Source organism: Moschus berezovskii, chromosome 2 (assembly GCF_049115385.1).
Source record: "Moschus berezovskii isolate FMDL1 chromosome 2, NW_MosBer_1.0, whole genome shotgun sequence".
NCBI classification, from domain to species: domain Eukaryota; kingdom Metazoa; phylum Chordata; class Mammalia; order Artiodactyla; family Moschidae; genus Moschus; species Moschus berezovskii.
This window is the reverse complement of record NC_142461.1, coordinates 20427931-20448457: the sequence shown is the minus strand read 5'-3', so window position 1 is coordinate 20448457 and position 20527 is coordinate 20427931. Positions and strand designations below refer to the sequence as shown.

The 20527-nt window shown below is 39.6% G+C and overlaps 1 protein-coding gene across 5 annotated transcripts in view; it reads left to right on the top strand.

Annotated features, from left to right (window-relative positions):
* AGFG1 (ArfGAP with FG repeats 1) overlaps window positions 1-20527 on the top strand; it is an 82068-nt gene that overhangs the window by 16930 nt on the left and 44611 nt on the right. For all 5 annotated transcript variants that reach the window (XM_055398962.2, XM_055398960.2, XM_055398963.2 and 2 more), the window contains exon 2: window positions 12989-13082. In XM_055398962.2, the coding sequence (XP_055254937.1) occupies window positions 12989-13082 (94 nt within the window). The remainder of the gene's footprint in view (window positions 1-12988; window positions 13083-20527) is intronic.

Below are 20527 nucleotides of genomic sequence, written 5' to 3'. Positions count from 1 at the left end.
GGGAAGATCCCTGGAGAAGGAAATGGCAACCCACTCTAGTACTCTTGCCTGGAGAATCCCACGGATGGAGGAGCTTGGTAGGCTACAGTCCACGGGGTCGCAAAGAGTCGGACACAACTGAGCGACTTCACTTCATAGTTATACAGTTTTATTGCCACTTAGGACTTCCAGGTGGCTCAGCAGTAAAGAGTCCCCCTGCCAATGCAGGAGATGCAAGTTCTGTTCCTGGGTCTGGAAGATCCCCTGGAGTAAGAAATGGCAACCCACTCCAGTATTCTTGCCTGGGAAATCCCACGGACAGGGGAACCTGTTGGGCTACAATCCATAGTGTCAAGAAGAGTCAGCTACAATTTAGCAACTAAACAATAACAACACTGTCACTTAACCACTTCCCGTTTGATAATGAAGTGTTTTTTTAACTTTGTTTTATATTGAAGTAAATTAATAATGTGATAGTTTTTGGTATACAGTAAGTGTTTCAATTATCCATATACATGTATCTATTCTTTTTCAAATTCTCTTCCCATTTCAGTTCAGTCGCTCAGTCGTGTCTGACTCTTTGCGATCCATGAACTGCAGCATGCCAGGCCTTCCTGTCCATCACCAACTCCCAGAGTTCACTCAAACCCATGTCCATCGAGTCGGTGATGCCTTTCAACCATCTCATCCTCTGTCATCCCCTTCCCCTCCTGCCCTCAATCTTTCCCAGCATCAGGGTCTTTTCAAATGAGTCAGTTCTTCGCATCAGATGGCCAAAGTATTGGAGTTTCAGCTTCAGCATCAGTCCTTCCAATGAACACCCAGGACTGATCTCCTTTAGGATGGACTGGTTGGATCTCCTTGCAGTCCAAGGGACTCTCAAGAGTCTTCTCCAACACCACAGTTCAAAAGCTTCCCATTTAGGTTGTTACATAATAATGAGTAGAGTTTCCTGCACTGTATAGTAGGACCATTTTGGTTATCCATTTTAAATGTAGCAGTGTGTACATGTCAGTCCCAAACTCCCTAAATCTCCCTCCAACCCACCCTTCCCCTTGGTAAGCATAGGTTCTTCTCTAAATTTGTGAGTCTGATTCTGTTTTGTAAATAGTTTCATTTGTATCATTTCTGTTTAGATTCCATATATACATGATACCATATGATCTTCCTCTGTCTGACTTACTTCACCCAGTATGACACTCTCTAGATCCATCCATGTTGCTGAAAATGACATTATTCTTTTCAGTGGCTGAGTAAAATGTTGTCTTGTATATATATGCCACATCATCTTCATCCATCCCTCAGTTGATGGACATTTAGGTTGCTTCCAGGTATTGGCTATTGTAAATAGTGCTGCAGTGAACATTGGGGTGCATGTATCCTTTCAGACCATATTTTTCTCTCTTTATAGATGCCCAAGAGTGGGATTATGGGGTTATATGGTAGTTCTATATTTAGATTTTTAAGGATCCTCCATACTGTTCTCTACAGTAGCTGTACCAATTTACATTCCTACCAACAGTGTAGGAGGGTTCCTTTCTGTCCACAACATCTCCAGCATTTATCGTTTGTGGATTTCTTTGATGATAACCATTTTGACTGGTGTGAGGTGATATCTCATTGTAGTTTTGATTTGTATTTTTCTAATAATTAGCAGTGTCAACATCTTTTCGGTGTGTCTCTTGGTCATCTGTGTGTTCTCTTTGGAGAAATGTCTATTTATGTCTACCCTTTTTTGATTGGGTTGTTTGTTTTGATGATACTAAGCTGCTTGTATTCTAACAAGATGGTGGAGTAGAAGGACACTGGCTCATCTTTTCTTGTGAGAACTCCAAAATTGCAACTTGCTGCTGAATAACTGTGGACAGGAGAATGTTGGATTCCACCAAAAAAAGATACCCCACATACATGGGCAAAGGAGAAGCCCCAAGAAGATGGTTGGAGGGGTGAAATCACATTTAGAACCAAACGCCATACCCACCAGACACATTCAGAGGGCACAAACAAAACCTTGTGCGCATCAGGACCCATACCCTACAGAGGCTGAGCCAGACCTGCCTATGAGTGTTTGAGTGTCTCCTGTGGAGGCACGGGTCAGCAGTGGCCTGCCGCGGGGACTGGGGCTCTGGCTGCAGCAGACCTGGGTCACACAAGCCCTCTTGGAAGAAGGTGCTATTAGCCCCACCACAGAGCCGCTGGACAGATGATCCACAAACTGCAGAACAATTATACCAAAGAAATTCTCACACTGTTAAGAAAGTTCTGGGACCCACAACAGATATCCCAACCTGGGGATTCATCAAAGTGACTGAGGACCCCCAGGGAATTTGACTTTGGTGGCCAGTGGGATTTGATGACAGAACTTGCACAGGACTGGGGAGACAAACTCTTGGAGGACACAGACAAAACCTTGTGCATTCGAGGAGCCAGGAGAAAGGAGCAACAGTGTCCCTACAAGAGACTGAGCCAGAGTTGCTTGTGAGTGTCCAGGAGTCTCCGATAGAGGCATGGGTCGACAGTGGCCTGCTGCGTGATCAGGCGCTCTGAATATTAACAGTACACGCACAAGTCCTTTTGAAGGAGGTCGCCATTACCTTCCTTCATTTCAGTTCAGTTGCTCAGTCCTATGCAGCTCTTTGAGACCCCATGGACTGCTTTACCCTAACCATAGTTGAGGCCAAACTACAGGGTGGGAACACAGCCCTACCCATCAACAGAAAATTGAATTAAAGATTTACTGAGCGTGGCCCCACCCATCAGAATAAGACCCAGTTTCCCCCCACAGTCAGTGTGTCCCATCAGGAAGCTTCCATAAGCCTCTTATCCTTCTCTATCAGAGGGCACAGAATGAAAACCACAATCACAGAAAACTAAGCAAACTGATCACATGGACCACAGCCTTGTCTGACTCAGTGAAACCATGAGCCATGCCTTGTTAGGGCCACCCAAGACGGACGGGTCATGGGGGAGAGTTCTGACATAACGTGGTCCATTAGAGAAGGGAATGGGAAACACTTCAGTATTCTTGCCTTGAGAACCCCATGAACAGTATGAAAAGGCAAAAAGATAGGACACTGAAAGATGAGCTCACCAGGTCGATAGATGCCCAGTATGCTGCTGGAGAAGGGTGGAGAAATAACTCCAGAAAGAAGGAAGAAACGGAACTAAAGTGAAAACAGCACCCAATTGTGGATGTGACTGGTGATGGAAATAAAGTCTGATGCTATAAAGAACAGTATTGCATAGGAACCTGCAATGTTTATGAATCAAGGTCCATAATCAAGGTAAATTGGAAGTGGTCAAACAGATGGCAAGAGTGAACATCAACAGTTTAGGAATCAATGAACTAAATTATAGACTGGCATGGGTGAGTTTAATTCAGATGACCATTATGTATACTACTGTAGGCAAGAATCCCTTAGAAGAAATGGAGTAGCCCTCCTCATCAACACAAGTAGTACTTGGCTACAATCTCAAAAATGACAGTGATCTCCATTGGTTTGTCTTCTGATCTATTCCGTTAAATATCACACTAATCCAAGTCTGTGCCCGAGCCTTTAATGCCAAAGAAGCTGAAGTTGAACGGTTCTATGATGACCTATAAGACCTTCTTGAACTAACACCAAAAAAGATGTCCTTTTCATCACACGGACTGGAATGCAAAAGTAGGAAGTCAAGAGATACCTGGAATAACAGGCAAGTTCGGCCTTGGAGTACAAAATGAAGCAGGGCAAAGGTTAACAGAGTCTTGCCATGAGAACTCACTGGTTATAGCAAATCCCTCTTCCAACAACACAAGAGATGACTCTACCCATGGCCATCACCAGATGGTCAATACCAAAATCAGATTGATTATATTCTTTGTAGCCAAAGATGGAGAAGCTCTATACAGTCAGCAAAAACAAGACTAGGGGCTGACTGTGGCTCATGTCTTGAACCCCTTATTGCCAAATTCAGAGTTAAATTGAAGAAAGTGGGAAAAACTACTAAACCATTCAGGTATGACCTAAATGAAATCCCTTGCAGTGTAAGTGACAAATAGTTTCAAGGGATTAGATCTGATAGAGTGCCTGGAGAATTATGGACTGAGGTTCCTGACATTGTACAGAAGGCGGTGATCAAGACCATCCTCAAGAAAACGAAGTGCAAAAAAGGCAAAATGGTTGTCTGAAGAGGCCTTACAAATAGCTGAAAAAAGAAGGCAAGCTAAAGGCAAAGGAGAAGAGGAAAGATACACTGTTGGGAATGCACAGTTCCAAAGACTAGCAAGGAGAGATAGGAAAGCCTTCTGCAGTGATCAGCGCATAGAAATAGAGGAAAACACATGTGAAGATGGACACAATAAAGGACAGAAACTGTATGAACCTAACAGAAGCAGAAGATATTTAAGAAGAGGTGGCAAGACTCCAAAGAAGAGCTATACAAAGAAAGATCTTAATGACCCAGTTAACCACGATGATGTGATCACTCACCTAGATCCAGACATCCTGGCGTAGGAAGTCAAGTGGGTATCACTATGAGCAAAGCTAGTGGGAGTGATGGAATTTCAGCTGAGCTATTTCAAATCCTGAAAGATGATGCTGTTAAAGTGCTGCGCTCAGTATGCCAGGAAATTTGGAAAACTCAGCAGTGGCCAAAGGACTGGAAGAGGTGAGTTTTCGTTCGAATCCAAACGAAGGGTAATGCCAGAGAATGTTCAAACCACTGCACAACTGCTGTCATCTCACACGCTAGCAAAGTAATGCTCAAAATTCTCCAAGTGAGGCTTCAAGAGTACGTGAACTGAGAACTTATACATGTTCAAGCTGGGTTTAGAAAAGGCAGAGGAACCAGAGATGGATTTGCCAACATCCATTGGATCATCGAAGAAGCAAGAGAGTTCCGGAAAAACATCTCCTTCTGCTTTACTGTCTATGCCAAAGCCTTTGACTGTATGGATCACAATAAACTGTGGAAAGTTCTGAAAGAGATGGGAATACCAGACCACCTGACCTGCCTCCTGAGAAATTTGTATGCAGGTCAAGAAGCAACAGTTAGATCTGGACATGGAACAGTGGACTGGTTCCAAATTGGGAAAGGGGTATGCTCAAAGTTGTATTTTTGTCACCCTGTTTATTTAACTTTTTTATGCAGAGTGCATCATGCAAAATGCGGGGCTGGTTGTAAAAAGCTACATTAAGTTATTTTACAACTGCCCCAGGCTGCAAAAAGAAAAAAAAAACCAGTACCATACCTAAGTTATCCCTCTCTCAAAATAATGCCATTTATGTTATAAACCATGTGTATTCTATAGTATTTTTTCATTTGGTGAAATTTTAACTGTTAATGTTTTTGGCATTGTGCTTTGTACCATTTATTAAATAAAAATTAAAAAAAATGCGGGACTGGATGAAGCATAAGCTGGAATCAGGATTGCTGGGAGAAATATCAATAACCGCAGATATGCACATCAGTTCAGTTCAGTCGCTCAGTCATGTCCAAGTCTTTGTGACCCCATGGACTGCAATATGCCAGGCTTCCCTGTCCATCACCAACTCCTGGAGTTTACTCAAACTCATGTCCTTTGAGTTAGTGATGCCATCCAATCATCTCATCCTCTGTCGTCTCCTTCTTCTCCTGCCTTCAATCACTCCAGCTTCAGGGTCTTATAGAGTTTCAGATTCGGCATCAGTCCTTCCCATGACTATTCAGGACTGATTTCCTTTAGGATGGACTGGTTGGATCTTCTTGCAGTCCAAGGGACTCTCAAGAGTCTTCTTCAACACCACAGTTCAAAAACATCAATTGTTTAGTGCCCAGCTTTCTTTATAGTCCATCTCACATACATACATGACTGTTGGAAAAACCAACACTTTGACTAGACGGACCTTTGTTGGCAAAGTAATGTCTCTGCTTTTTAATATGCTGTCTAGTTTGGTCATGATTATCTGGTTCGTGAAGATCTTTTTTGTACAGTTTTTCTGTGTATTCTTGCCACCTTAATATCTTCTGCTTCTGTTAGGTCCATACCATTTCTGTCCTTTATCAAGCCCATCTTTGCATGAAATGTTCCCTTGGTATCTCTAATTTTCTTGAAGAGATCTCTAGTCTTTCCCATTCTGTTGTTTTCCTCTATTTCTTTGTATTGATCACTCAGGAAGGCTTTCTTATCTCTCCTTGCTATTCTTTGGAACTCTGCATTCAAATGGGTATATCTTTCCTTTTCTCTTTTGATTTTCGCTTCTCTTTTTTTCACAGCTATTTGTAAGGCCTCCTCAGACAGCCATTTTGATTTTTTGTATTTCTTTTCCATTGGGATGGTCTTGATCCCTGTCTCCTGTGCAGTGTCACGAATCTCCGTTCATAGTTCATCAGGCATAGACTATCAGATCTAGTCCCTTGAATCTATTTCTCACTTCCACTGTATAATCATAAGGGATTCGATTTAGGTCATACCTGAATGGTCTGGTGGTTTTCCCTACTTTCTTCAATTTTAGTCTGAATTTGGCAATAAGGAGTTCATGATCTGAGCCACAATCAGCTCCGGTCTTGTTTTTGCTGACTGTGTAGAGCTTCTCCATCTTTGGCTGCGAAGAATATAATCAATCTGATTTCAGTGTTGACCATCTGGTGATGTCCATGTGTAGCGTCTTCTCTTGTGTTGTTGAAAGAGGGTGTTTGCTATGACCAGTGCGTTCTCTTGGCAGAACTCTATTAGCCATTGCCCTGTTTCATTCTGTATTCCAAGGCCAAATTTGCCTGTTACTCCAGGTGTTTCTTGACTTCCTACTTTTGCATTCCAGTCCCCTGTAATGAAAAGGACATCTTATTTGTGTGTTAGTCTAAAAGGTCTTTTAGGTCTTCATAGAACCGTTCAACTTCAGCTTCTTCAGTGTTACTGATTGGGGCATAGGCTTGGATTACTGTGATATTGAATGGTTTGCCTTGGAAATGAACAGAGATCATTCTCTCATTTTTGAGATTGCATCCAAGTACTGCATTTCGGACTCTTTTGTTGACCATGCTGACTACTCCATTACTTCTAAGGGCTTCCTTCCCGCAGTAGTAGATATAATGGTCATCTGAGTTAAATTCACCCATTCCAGTCCATTTTAGTTCTCTGTTTCCTAGAATATTGACGTTTACTCTTGCCATCTCCTGTTTCAGTTCAGTTCAGTCGCTCAGTCGTGTCTGATTCTTTGTGACCCCATGAACGGCAGCACGCCAGACCTCCCTGTCCATCACCAACTCTCGGAGTTCACTCAGACTCATGTCCATCGAGCTGGTGATGCCATCCAGCCATCTCATTCTCTGTTGTCCCCGTCTCCTCCTGCCCCCAATCCCTCCCAGCATCAGAGTCTTTTCCAGTGAGTCAACTAGTCGCATGAGGTGGCCAGAGTATTGGAGTTTCAGCTTTAGCATCAGTCCTTCCAATGAACACCCGGGATTGATCTCCTCTAGAATGGACTGGTTGGATCTCCTTGCAGTCTAAGGGACTCTCAAGAGTCTTCTCCAGCACCACAGTTCAAAAGCATCAATTCTTCGGCGATCAGCTTTCTTCCCAGTCCAACTCTCACATCCATACATGACCACGGGAAAAACCATAGCCTTGACTAGACGGACCTTGGTTGGCAAAGTAATGTCTCTGCTTTCTGTTTGACCACTTCCAATTTGCCTTGATTCATGGATCTAACATCCCAGGTTCCTATGCAGTATTGCTCTTTACGGCATCGGACCTTGCTTCTATCACCAGTCACATCCACAACTGGGTATTGTTTTGCTTTGATTCCACCCCTTCATTCTTTCTGGAATTATTTCTCCACTGATCTCCAGTAGCATATTGGGTACCTACCGACCCTGGGCATTCCTCTTTCAGTATCCTATCATTTTGCCTTTTCATACTGTTCATGGGGTTCTCGAGGCAAGAATACTGAAGTGGTTTGCCATTCCCTTCTCCAGTGGACCACATTCTGGGGTGTGAAGTCAAGTGGGCCTTAGAAAGCATCACTACGAACAAAGTGGTGGAGGTGATGGAATTCCAGTTGAGCTATTTCAAATCCTGAAAGATGATGCTGTGAAAGTGCTGCACTCAATATGCCAGCAAATTTGGAAAATTCAGCAGTGACCATAGTATCGGGGTCCAGCCCCGATATGACCCAGGGTATCCTCGGGATGAACGGCGTCGGCGTCAGAGAGAGAGAGAGAAAGAGAGAGAGAGAGACAGGGGCTGATGATTCCTTGGTTTACGCTGGAAACCAATAAAACCCCAGCACAGGGCTTGCTCTGTTTACGTAGGCCGCAGGCGCCCTCTCGAATCACTGGAGGCACCCCACCAGGGCACCCCCTCGAGTGGGTCTTAGAAGCCCAGGCAGATAAGTAAACTCAGAGGGCCCAGCGCTCCAAGGATCTCAACCAGAAAAAGGAGAATAGAGAAAAGGATGGAAAAAGAGAAAGAACGACACGGGGAGACCAAGCTTCAGTGAGCAAGGCCCAAAACTTTATTTTCCAGTGCTGCTTTTATACCCTAAGTTATGCGCATAAGAAACAAAGAAAGGGAGGTATAGATTCACACCAAAATCACGTGGGGTCAGCAGTCTTGACCCTTATCAGGATCAGGGCTTATTTTTGTATATCTCGTGGTAAAAGTTTTTAGGTGGTTTACATCATCTTCTGGCCAGGGGGCCTGCTAACAGTTTATGGCCCTCTCTCCTAACAATAGGTTAGTTAGCAAGTAAAAGACTTTTCTTTTAAGGTGACTTTCCTAAAGTTAGGTGGTAGACACATAACAAAGTTACATTCCTATAAGGCACCGGTGTAGTGAGCTGCAAGAAAGGAATTTATTAACTTAAGATCTGATGTGGTTAAATCAAAGGATTAATATATTTCCAAGGATACAATAGATAGAGGAAACTGCAGCAAGCATTGATTCAACAATGAAATCTTTTCTAGTACTATTCTAATGATTTTAACTTCTTCAACAGATTCCTGTATTTTAGAATATTAGGCTTTCCGTCCTTGCATGGCTGGGAGGCTATAAACAGTCACACTCACAGTTGTAAGAGCCCGGACAAACTTGTCATGCAAGTTAGAAAGCTATCAGAGGGGCTTGGATTGGAACACTCCTAACACTCCTATTAAGCCGAGGGGAACTTTTAAACTACAGCTCTGAATTAAGGTGGTTGGGGGAAAGCCCCTGTAAGTATTAGAGGACTTGGTAAGAGGCGTAAGATAGTAAAGCAGTCAGACTCCAGTTTTCTTTGGGGTAGATGCTCAGGTAAGTCCAGGGGGTTCCTCGAGCCCTGATTAGCCTTTGCCCGTCAGGCCTCTTCCCCAATTGACCTTTGCCATGGGTAGGATTTCCCTCGCTGGCTCCCGGCACCATAGGACTGGAAAAGGTCAGTTTTCATTCCAGTCCCAAAGAAAGACCATGCCAAAGAATGCTCAAACTACTGCACAGTTGCACTCATCTCACACGTTAGTAAAGTCATGCTCAAAATTCTCCAAGCCAGGCTTCAGCAATACATGAACTGTGAACTTCCAGATGTTCAAACTGGTTTTAGAAAAGGCAGAGGAACCAGAGATCAAATGGCCAACATCCGCTGGATCACGGAAAAAGCAACAGAGTTCCAAAAAATATCAATTTCTGCATTATTGACTATGCGAAAGCCTTTGACTATGTGGATCACAATAAATTGTGGAAAATTTTGAAAGAGATGGATGGGAATACCAGACCACCTGACCTGCCTATTAAGAAACCTGTATATAGGTCAGGAAGCAACAGTTAGAACTGGACATGGAACAACAGACTGGTTCAAATAGGAAAAGGAGTACGTCAAGGCTGTATATTGTTACCCTGCTTATTTCACTTCTATGCAGAGTACATCATGAGGAACGCTGGGCTGGAAGAAGCACAAGCTGGAATCAAGATTTCCGGGAGAAATATCAATAACCTCATCAGATATGCAGATGACACCAGCCTTATGGCAGAAAGTGAAGAGGACCTAAAGAGCCTCTTGATGAAAGTGAAAGAGGAGAGTGAAAAAGTTGGCTTCAAGCTCAACATTCAGAAAACAAAGATCATGGCATCCGGTCCCATCACTTAATGGGAAATAGATGGGGAAACAGTGGAAATAGTGTCAGACTTTATTTTTCTGGGCTTCATAATCACTGCAGATGGTGACTGCAGCCATGAAATTAAAAGACACTTACTCCTTGGGAGGAAAGTTATGACCAACCTAGACAGCATATTATAAAGCAGAGACATCACTTTGCCAACCAAGGTCCGTCTAGTGAAGGCTATGGTTTTTCCAGTGGTCACATATGGATGTGAGAGTTGGACTGTGAAGAAAGCTGATTGCTGAAGAATTGATGCTTTTGAACTGTGGTGTTGGAGATGACTTTTGAGAGTCCCTTGGACTGCAAGGAGATCCAACCAGTCCATCCTAAAGGATATCAGTCCTGAATATTCATTGGAAGGACTGATGCTGAAGCTGAAACTCCAATACTTTGGCCACCTGATGCGAAGAGCTGACTCATTTGAAAAGACCCTGATGCTGGGAATGATTGAGGGCAGGAGGGGAAGGGAATGACAGAGGATGAGATGGTTGGATGGCATCACCGACTCAATGTACATGGGTTTTGGTGATCTCCAGGAGTTGGTGAGGAGGCCTGGTGTGCTGTGGTTCATGGGGTTGTAAAGAGTCAGACACAACTGAGTGACTGAACTGAACTGACTGTTATGGTTTTGTTTCATAAGTGCAAATTTTTGTTCACTTGAAGTTAATATGAATACCTTTTTTATGCAAAAATTGACTTTCTGGTGTGGTAGAACATTGAAGGAATAAGCTATACAGTGCAGTGCTTTCATGAGATTGCATCTGTATTGCATAACTTTAAAAAAGAGTCAGGGGCTTCCCTTATCTGATGATTTGAGAGTGTAGGGATGTAATTCATTGCCCCCTAGTTTCTTATCTAAAATATACACACCCTTGTAGCAGTGTTGTGACATTTCTTTTTTGGAAAGTTATGCCTTTGCTTTTTTGTTTTTTTAAAATATTATACTCTAAGGGAGGTGGGAGCAGGAGAGGGTTGGCTGGAACAAGGTGGAAGTATTAGGGAATAAGGAGCGACAAAGTTGCTAAGTGTGAGGGAGAGAGCAGGGGAATTTGAGAGAACAATAATAAGTAATTCTTTTTAAAATTGTTTTGGAACAAGATTGTATAGAAATAAATATAAATGAATAAGCTGTCAAAGTGATGAAGTTAGTCTTATTTTCATAATATATGTGAATTGAAAAACAAAATGTCCTGCTTTAAAGGAGTAATACTGACTTCTAAATTTTCATTTTTGGAAATTTAGATATCTTTAAAGCATAACTTAATTTGTAATCACTAATTGTAAAGATAATTTGTACGATTATTGTTTCTTCATAGTTCAGTTTCAAAGTTTTACTAGGATGAAATGGCTGTGTTTGAATTTGTCCTACTGTGCAATCTTCATTTCTGTAATTTTTAACTTAGCAAGAGCTGTAAGAAAAATAACTTATTAGTTTAAAACTTAAAGCAAAACATGAAAACCCAGCTGTTGTTTCTCCACCTCGAAATGTTAAGCAGATAAAGTGCAGCTTGATTTAATTCAAAGTGTGAGCTGAAATATGTGCCATCTATGTCTGACAGAAGGGAGAGAAAGAAGCAGCAGTATATAAAAATTGAGCTTCTGTTAATTCTGAATTTTTATGTTAACTTAAAATATTTTGTATTTCTAGAACATTACGTACCATATTTAATTATTCAGAAATGTTTCTAGAATATTTTTGAAAGATTTCTTACTTTGCATCATTGTTAACTCTCATTTAATTACCATGGTTGATTGCAAAATGAGTATGGCAAATTCTGTAAAACTATTGATCTGCCCTAGAACCTGTATTTCAAATGAAGTCTTTGTCAGAGGAAGGATATGACTCCAAACTGATTTGATGAAACTGCATAGATTATTTAACTCCTCATTCTTGTGGGTAGAATAGGCCACTATGTGGTAGTTGGACAGAATACAAGTAGTTCTTATTCTGAGTGCATCTCTATTTAGTTTTTCATGTGCGTGATAAAATAGAAACTTAAAAGTCCTCTTAAGGCCACATAAGCAGAAAAGATTTCAATGTGGTGAAGGACCTTAGAAGTATTCATATATATTCAGGTATTTCTTGATTCCCATCATGTCCCTTTAATTTCCTCTTGAACACTTAGGGCCTCCTGAGGTGGTGGAAGATGTTCTTCATTATCAACTCTTATTTTAATTGATGGAGAGATGGAACTTTTTTCTTATCCATCAATACTTTCCTTGGATTAGTTTTCAGTTTCCTAAGTCAGTCTTAAAATGGTAACTATTTGATTTGAGTATTTGTATAATTCCATACCTGACATGGGCTTCCCTGGTGGCTCAGAGGTTAAAGTGTCTGCCTCCAATGCGGGAGACCTGGGTTCAGTCCCTGGGTCGGGAAGAGCCCCTGGAGAAGGAGATGGTAACCCACTCCAGTATTCTTGCCTGGAGAATCCCATGGACGGAGAAGCCTGGTAGGCTACAGTCCATGGGGTTGCAAAGAGTCGAACATGACTGAGCGACTGAACGGAACGGAACGGATACCTGACATATCATCACTTTCTTAGAAAATATGAAAATAATAACTTTTTGAATTCTCTACCATTGAACCTATCATGTATATATATATAAATTATTCTCCTTCCGTCAGACTTACACTGAAGCAGTATTTGTGTTCCCAATAAGCTAATGTATTACAGCTACTGTATATTTCTAGCTAACTGATTACTTGAATTTAGCTTTAAATAAATTAGTGTCAGTCTGAACAAATTCACCTTGATATATCTATTGTGGGGATTAATAGTTTAAAATATTTTTTAATTTAGCTTATAGCATAAAAACATTTCTAAGTTTAAATGTGCTAATTAAAATGTTTTTCATTGACATAATTTTTGAAATACTATAGTTTGTAATGGTATTTTCTTTTATCTTTTAGGCGAGGGTTAAATCCACCACACAGGGTGAAATCCATCTCCATGACAACATTCACACAACAGGAAATTGAATTCCTTCAAAAACATGGAAATGAAGTAAGTATTTTAGTCCTTTTAAAAAATTTGAGTTGTTTAGAATGATAAGAAATTTTCACTGTGTAAAAAAGGTATTTTTGTATTCTGTATTTAGGTGTTTCAGAATGTACTCATCTAGCAGTGTATTTGGAATTAATATCTACTTCTAAATACTTTACCTTAAACCTGAGATGAAACCTGTATTTAAGCTTTGTCAGTATTGAATGTAAAAGGCATTTTTAGAGGACATCTAGTATTGGATAACTTAGTTTTGGCTTTAAATGACAAAAAGAGGGAGAAAGAGAATTAACATTGTGGTACTGTAGTAAACTTTTGTTAGGCTATTGTGTGATGGGCTTTCATTTGAGGGTCCCCTCCTTCCTTTTTACATTTTTAACTTTAGATGTATATGTGATGCTTAATGTTGAGCTGCTTCCCTGGTAGCTCAGCTGGTAAAGAATCTGTCTGCAATGCAGGAGACCCCGGTTCAATTCCTCGGTTGGGAAGATCCCCCAGAGGAGGGCATGGCAACCTACTCCAGTATGCTTACTTGGAGAATCCCCTTGGACAGAGGAGCCTGGCAAGCTACAGTCATGGGGTCACAAAGAGTTGGACACGACTGAGCGAATAAACATACAGGACAGCAGTGTTAAGTAGGTGCTAAATAGGGAGGAGATTAGTAGTTCTGAGTGGGCAGCCTAGCAGCTTGAGGAACCCAACAGAGTCAAGATTTGTAGGGCAGCCTTTTCTTTCGACTCTGCTTTAATGGGCTTCCAGGAATTCTGTTCTCTTTGCTTGCTTTCTTGGTTTAGTTCCATGTTTTGCTATTATTGAGAGTGGTGGTCTGCTATTTAAAACAAATATAAAAAAATGTAAAATTAACAGAAAGCCAGCATGTTTTATAATCTTGGGGCATGGATGAACCAGTCAACCCAATTGATTAGAATTACCATTATTTAATGAGACAGTTTAATCACTTCCTAGATAAGGAGGTATTACTTTAGTTGTACTACAGTGGTTGCATATTTTATTTTTTTGCATGTTTTTGATAATAGAAAAGAAGTTTTCAAATTTTATTAGGTTCAGTCTTCTTTTTCACCTCAGAAGATGTATGCAAGCATTTTGTACATGGCTTCTTTTTTTCCCTAACACTTCTATACTAATGTCTTAAACTTGCTTTCCAACTTTTGATGCATGTGTGTATTTGGTTCTAAAGTAGTAAAGATTATGATAATATTTTAAAATACATGATTTAGAGAAGTAAGCACACAGTTTCCAAATTTTGCCAATAAAAAATTACCTTGAGTAATCAAGTTCTATATTACAGGAAAATCTGAAGCAAGATGAAAAGGCAGAGGTGTGTAATGACAGTAAGTGTAGAAATGTATTTCGATTAAAAGACAGTTTGAACAGTTTGTATAAAGTTTGAGCTTAGCCTACCAGTGCAAATTTTAAATTATTTTCTTAGAATTTTGGCCTTGAATACAAAATTTTGGACATCAGAATGGAGTCAGAAATGAAAGAATATCATCTATTCTTGTGTTAAAAATTTAATAACTGGAGATGAAATTATAGTAGTAGAACTGTAAAAGTAACAAACAATCCTTTGGAGAAGTAAGTAAAAAAACATTCAAATCTGTCAGTAGATAAAGATTTGGTGGAAATTGGTCCCAAAATACTACAATTGACGGACCCTTTTTAAAAAAAGTTTTCCTGAAATTTTGGTGAGTACACTTGACATGAGAGATTTACTCTCTCAAAATATTTTCAAGTGTAAGATGTGATATTGTTAGATATAGGCAAAGTGTTAGGAACTTAGTCTTCTTGCATAACTGAACTTCATAGCCAATGAATAGCAGCCACCATTCTACTTTCTGCTTCGGTGGGTTTGACTGTTTTAGGTATCTCATCTTAAGGGGAATCATACAGTATTTGCTGTTCTGTGACTGGCTTATTTTACTTGGCATAATGTTCACGAGCTTCATCCATGTTGCATATGATAGGATTTCTGAAAGAATAGTTTTTATGACTGTAATATCAAGATAAATTTAGAATATATGAAAGGAAATCTTAGACAACTCTTTATATCAAATAGTGGAAACAGAATACAAGCAATAGAGATGACTGGGATGGATTTATGAATTTTAAATTCTAAAAAGTCATGCAAATTAAAAGTCCATTTAAAGTCCTTACTGTTACAGTCACTGTGCTAGAACTTGGATATAGTAGACTTAGAGCTCATGGTCTAGGTAGGAGATAGATACATAACAAATAATTGTGATACTATGTTAGGTAATTAATGATAAGAATAAGAATTTTCAGAAGTAATGTGGAAAGAAGAGGATTGGGAAGATTTCATAGAGGAGGCAAAATATTTGCCAGCTTTTGAGGGTGGCTCAGAGGTTAAAGCGTCTGCCTGCAATGCGGGAGACCTGGGTTCGATCCCTGGGTCGGGAAGATTCCCTGGAGAAGGAAATGGCAACCCACTCCAGTATTCTTGCCTGGAGAATCCCATGGACGGAGGAGCCTGTTGGACTGTATAGTCCATGGGGTCGCAAAGAGTTGGACTCACGACTTAGGCTAACAGGGAAAGAGTCTATAGGCATAGTAAACAGTGCACAAAGAGAAATTTCCAACAGTTCTTAATGCTAGAACGTTTACCAGCTACCTAATTACTTGTTAAGGGAGACAAACATACTTTCTTGTGTCCCTAAAGACATCTTAAAACCAAAATATTGGAGTAGGTATATTTAATTCCTTACACTATTAGCAAAATTTCCATTCTTAAAAGTTTTATGAGATGTGTAGAAGGTGAGGATTGATATGAAATGCAGGATGATTGATACAACTTGGTAAAAAATTGTATAGACTTCAAGTGCAAATGCCTAATTATCAGTTTATCTTATACACTTAAATCTTAAGTATAACATACGTAGAGAAAAGTATGCAGATGTTTATTTTTTATTTCAAATTATGTTGCCATATTTGAACAGTATGTTAAATCTCTCCATTGTCTGGAAAGGAACATAGTCAGTCATGTAAATGTTGGGTTAAAAGAAGGTATTGTCATATGTCTAGTGAATGAGTGGGTTCATGTCTCAGGTTAAAAGATCAAAATGTATATTAACTGGCAGAAGTCTTGGATCTTCTACCCCCACGAGAGAGTTTTAACGTTCTGAGGGGCTTGTTGGTTGTCACTATTTGCAGCAGGCTATGGGTTGGACACGACTGAGCGACTTCACTTTCACTTTCACACATTGGAGAGGAAAATGGCAACCCACTCCAGTGTTCTTGCCTGGAGAATCCCAAAGTCGGGGGAGCCTGGTGGGCTTCCGTCTATAGGGTCACACAGAGTCGGACACGACTGAAGTGACTTAGCAGCAGCAGCAGCAGGACAATGGTTGCTGGATGACTCACAAGGTGTTGATTCCTAAATCATCCTGTATTCCACATGCTTTAAATTTTCCTCCAGACATTTATATGTGGGAGAAACCTTTTTACAGTCAATCTGCATGTAGAACTTAAATCTGTTTTACATGCTTTGATTACAGTTGTGAACAACTTATTGTCAGAGAAAATCATGCTGCCAAGTCTAGAATCAAGTGTGGGAGAGGACCACAAGTTACAGGGCAGAGGGCTTGGACAGAGGAAGGCATTCATTGACACAGTCAGTGCAGTGACAAGGCATTTGTATATCTGGGAAAGATTTCACTTTTCATTCAGAACTTAAGAATTGTCCACTGTTTTGGCACATCAGATAATGCTTTCTTTTGTATCATTCGTTATTTTAAACAAATCTCCAGTGGTTCACTCCATATGTCCTCTTTTGTGGTGGTGTGGGTCTATCAAAGGGATTTCATTGTTGGGTTAACTTCTGATTTTCAAACTTAATGGGAAGAAGACTGGGTACCAGTGCTATGTAGCTGACTCAGTAAAAGGAAAATGTAGGAATAATTGTATTTTGAGCCATACATTTTTTTTTTTCCCCTAGTAATAAATTAACCTTCCTAATTACATTTCAGGACTGAGTAAAACGGTTACTGCCGATGCTTCACAGGCATGCACTCTACATGTAGAAATAAAGTCATGCGTTGATTGACAATATTTGGTTATCTTTATGCTAGATTCAAAACATAATCCCCCAACTAGAAACTAAAGCTTTTAAAAAAAATCCTTCCAAAGTGGTAGACCCATAAGGTAAGTTGTGCTTTTCCCTGGTCAGTATTTATGATCAACTCATTCTTCATTCCTGAAGCAGAGATTTACTAATCACCTATTGTTGTGTCCAGGATTGTCTTTGGGTACTAGGGGTACTGCCTATGATTCCTGCCCTCATGTAAAGCTTTCAGTCTAGTCGGGGGGAGAGAGGCAATAAAAATCTTTTTTTTTTCCCCCTAGTTCTATTTTTGGGTAAGAGTGAGAAAGGGCTTCAGTTTAGAATTGTAGGTGCTTGGGATTATGGAGACAGTATTTTTTTTTAAGACGTTATACTTATGGCTTAAATAGGCCTTATTTTATGAGACAGCACTTCAGGCCTTTTGGGTAGTTGAATTGCATCTTTGGGAAAGATTGGCACTATTTTATAATCAGAAATAAGCACTGCCACAAAGAAAAGTATTCTGATATCTTAAACATTTTAAATTTCAAATTCACATGCTGTGACAATTTTGCTGGAATATTCAGGTATCATTGTATAGTATTAGACTCAATCTGCTATGATGTTAAACAGATTTCCTAAATCATCTTGAGCCTATAGATGAGATGGTGTTTCACATTGTGTATGCGTCTGGGTAATCAGAGTAGCATTGTGGTATTCCAGATAGCCCAAGAAAATGTTGTGGGAAGAAGGTTATGTTTACGCCTACAAATATAATTACGAAGTGGATTTTAGCTCATGTGTTATTAAGGGTGTAGCCTGAGAATAGTGGGAATCAATGTACAAATCATGTTGTCTTATAAACTGTAATAAGTGATGGTCACTCTCAGTACAGAATAGTGGACTCTGTAAAGTGGAAGGCCAATATCTGAAAGAACCTGTAGGCCATTGTCAGAGTAAAGACGATGAACTTTTGAATGAATCCTGAATCAGGGCATGGAACTGTTACATAGCTTCGAAGTGTTACATTCATTTAAGTTTGATTAAAAACCAGACAATCTATCCCAAACTGCAACTCTGTACAGAAATTGATAAAATTTGGACTAGACTTGTTAAATGTTATACCTCTGAGCCTCAGTTTATACAAGTGTAAGATATTGACAGTATCTTACTGTAGAAAGGGTGGAATGCTTTGAGCTCAAGCAACCATGAAACTTCCCAGCATACTTCTTGTAGAATGATATTCAAATGTCTATTGAATCAGAACTTCATTTAGTAGAAGTTACAGGAAGATTAACAATATTTTTTTTTTTCACTTCTTGCTCAAAGTGATTTTTTTGGAGGATTTTTCATTTTTCTTAGAATATGGTAGTATATCAATTACATCAATATTTAGGTTGAGTATTTAAACCCTTGGAGCATTTTAACTATCCGTTCCGTTCAGTCGCTCAGTCGTGTCCGACTCTTTGCGACCCCATGGACTGTAGCCTACCAGGCTTCTCCGTCCGTGGGATTCTCCAGGCAAGAATACTGGAGTGGGTTACCATTTCCTTCTCCAATTTTAACTATATGCTGAGCCTAAATAATATTAGTAAAATTTGGTAGTTATTTTAGTAATGACATATTAAATGTCTTTATTGAGTGGCCGAGTTAAGTTACATCCTCATTACTCCAGGGTTTACAGTTACTTAACTGCCTGTGCAGAGGTTGGCACAGATAGTGAATATTGTAGGTTTTGTAGGTCAACTGCCTGTAGTATACTCTTGTTTGAAAAAAAAACTTTTTAAAAAAAGTAGCCCTTTAAATATAGACAAACCAAATGATCAGGGGAAGTACAAAATCAGGCCAGTGGCCCAATTTGATCTGCAGGTGGTTGATTGAAAACTCCTGATCTATGAAATTCCCCAATGATTTCTGGTTTGTTTCTCATATATGCTGTTTATATCCCAGTTTTCTTGACATTTTGCTCAAGTTGTTCATTTGTTATTCATCTTTGTTCCAAGACCTATTGGTTTTTACCCTTCCATCAAGACTTTCAGGAGTATTTTGGCACACAAGGACCAAACTACCCTCTCATAATTTAAACTTTTTAAAAAATATATTTGACTACAAGATTTTGCACAGTTTTTTTTTTTAATTGCTATCATATTTTCTTCTATATTGATCTTACTACCCTCAAAACATAAGACATTTCCATGGCATAATCTTAAATACTATATCATTACACCTAGAGCTGTGAGAACGTATGTGTGTGTATTTTTGTGTGTGTATGTATTATTTAATTTTTTAAAAAATTCCTGGGCTTTACTCCGTCGGTGATTCTGACCCTGGGTGTGGGATATAGGAGTGTCTGCTTTTTCAGCCAGAAGCCCCATGTGATTCTGTTGCTGATGCTGTGGACCATCTTTTGAGAGAACCAGTATAATAACTGAAGGCTCCATTGAGTCTCGACTCAAAATAATCTGTAGTCAAGTTTCAACACCACCAATTGATAAGCCTTGTTACCTTGAGGGAACTGCTTTTCCCTGAGCTTCATTTTCCTTTGTACTCCATGGGAAGTACCTGTCCTGCCTATTTCATGAGGTTGATTTGAAGGTAGTATATGTGAAAACAATTTGAAAACCAGTGTACTATGTAGATAAAAGATGTCAGTTTAAGTGCAGATATACTTTCTCATTGATTTCTAAGCTCAGGGTGGGGTGCGGGGGGTACCATGTAGGAAAATGATGTGCTTTGAACTGAATTCAGTTAGTTTAGTATAGGCAGATTTTTGCAGAACTGTAGTCAATTTGATGGTATTGATCAGTATGGAAAGCTAATTCAGTAATAATAGTAACATTTCAAACAATTTTAGACAAAAATATGGAATTATTTGGAAGAATAGCTTACTAGTGAGATCCTTGAGGTTTAAAACCATCCAGCTAAAATATTGAAACACATGCTATTATTTAATAGGCTATTTTTTTCAGTTTCTACATATTTGTGAAGAAATGTTTTAAATCTGTCTTCTATTTTAAAAGAAAGGCGAGGTGTTAAGAGTTTCTTAAAATTCTGAATCAAATCGGTAGTGACATAGTAATCTTTAAATATTCACGGTGCATTCTTTGGTATTAGTTGTTGGCTTTCAGAGAAATATCTAATATTAATTAACAAAAAGAATGTAGGAAATGTTATATTTGTACGTACTGTAACATGTGGATCTTTTTGAATGATTACTGAAAACCCAAAGGGTACTGTAGAAGGAGATTGATGATAGTTTATGTAACTACTCTGAGTGTTTATTTTACTTTTTATTGCATTGGTATCCCAGGTCATATTATTTGTTTGCTTCTAACTGCTTCAGTCATTCTTGCTTCCTGTCATCTGTCTC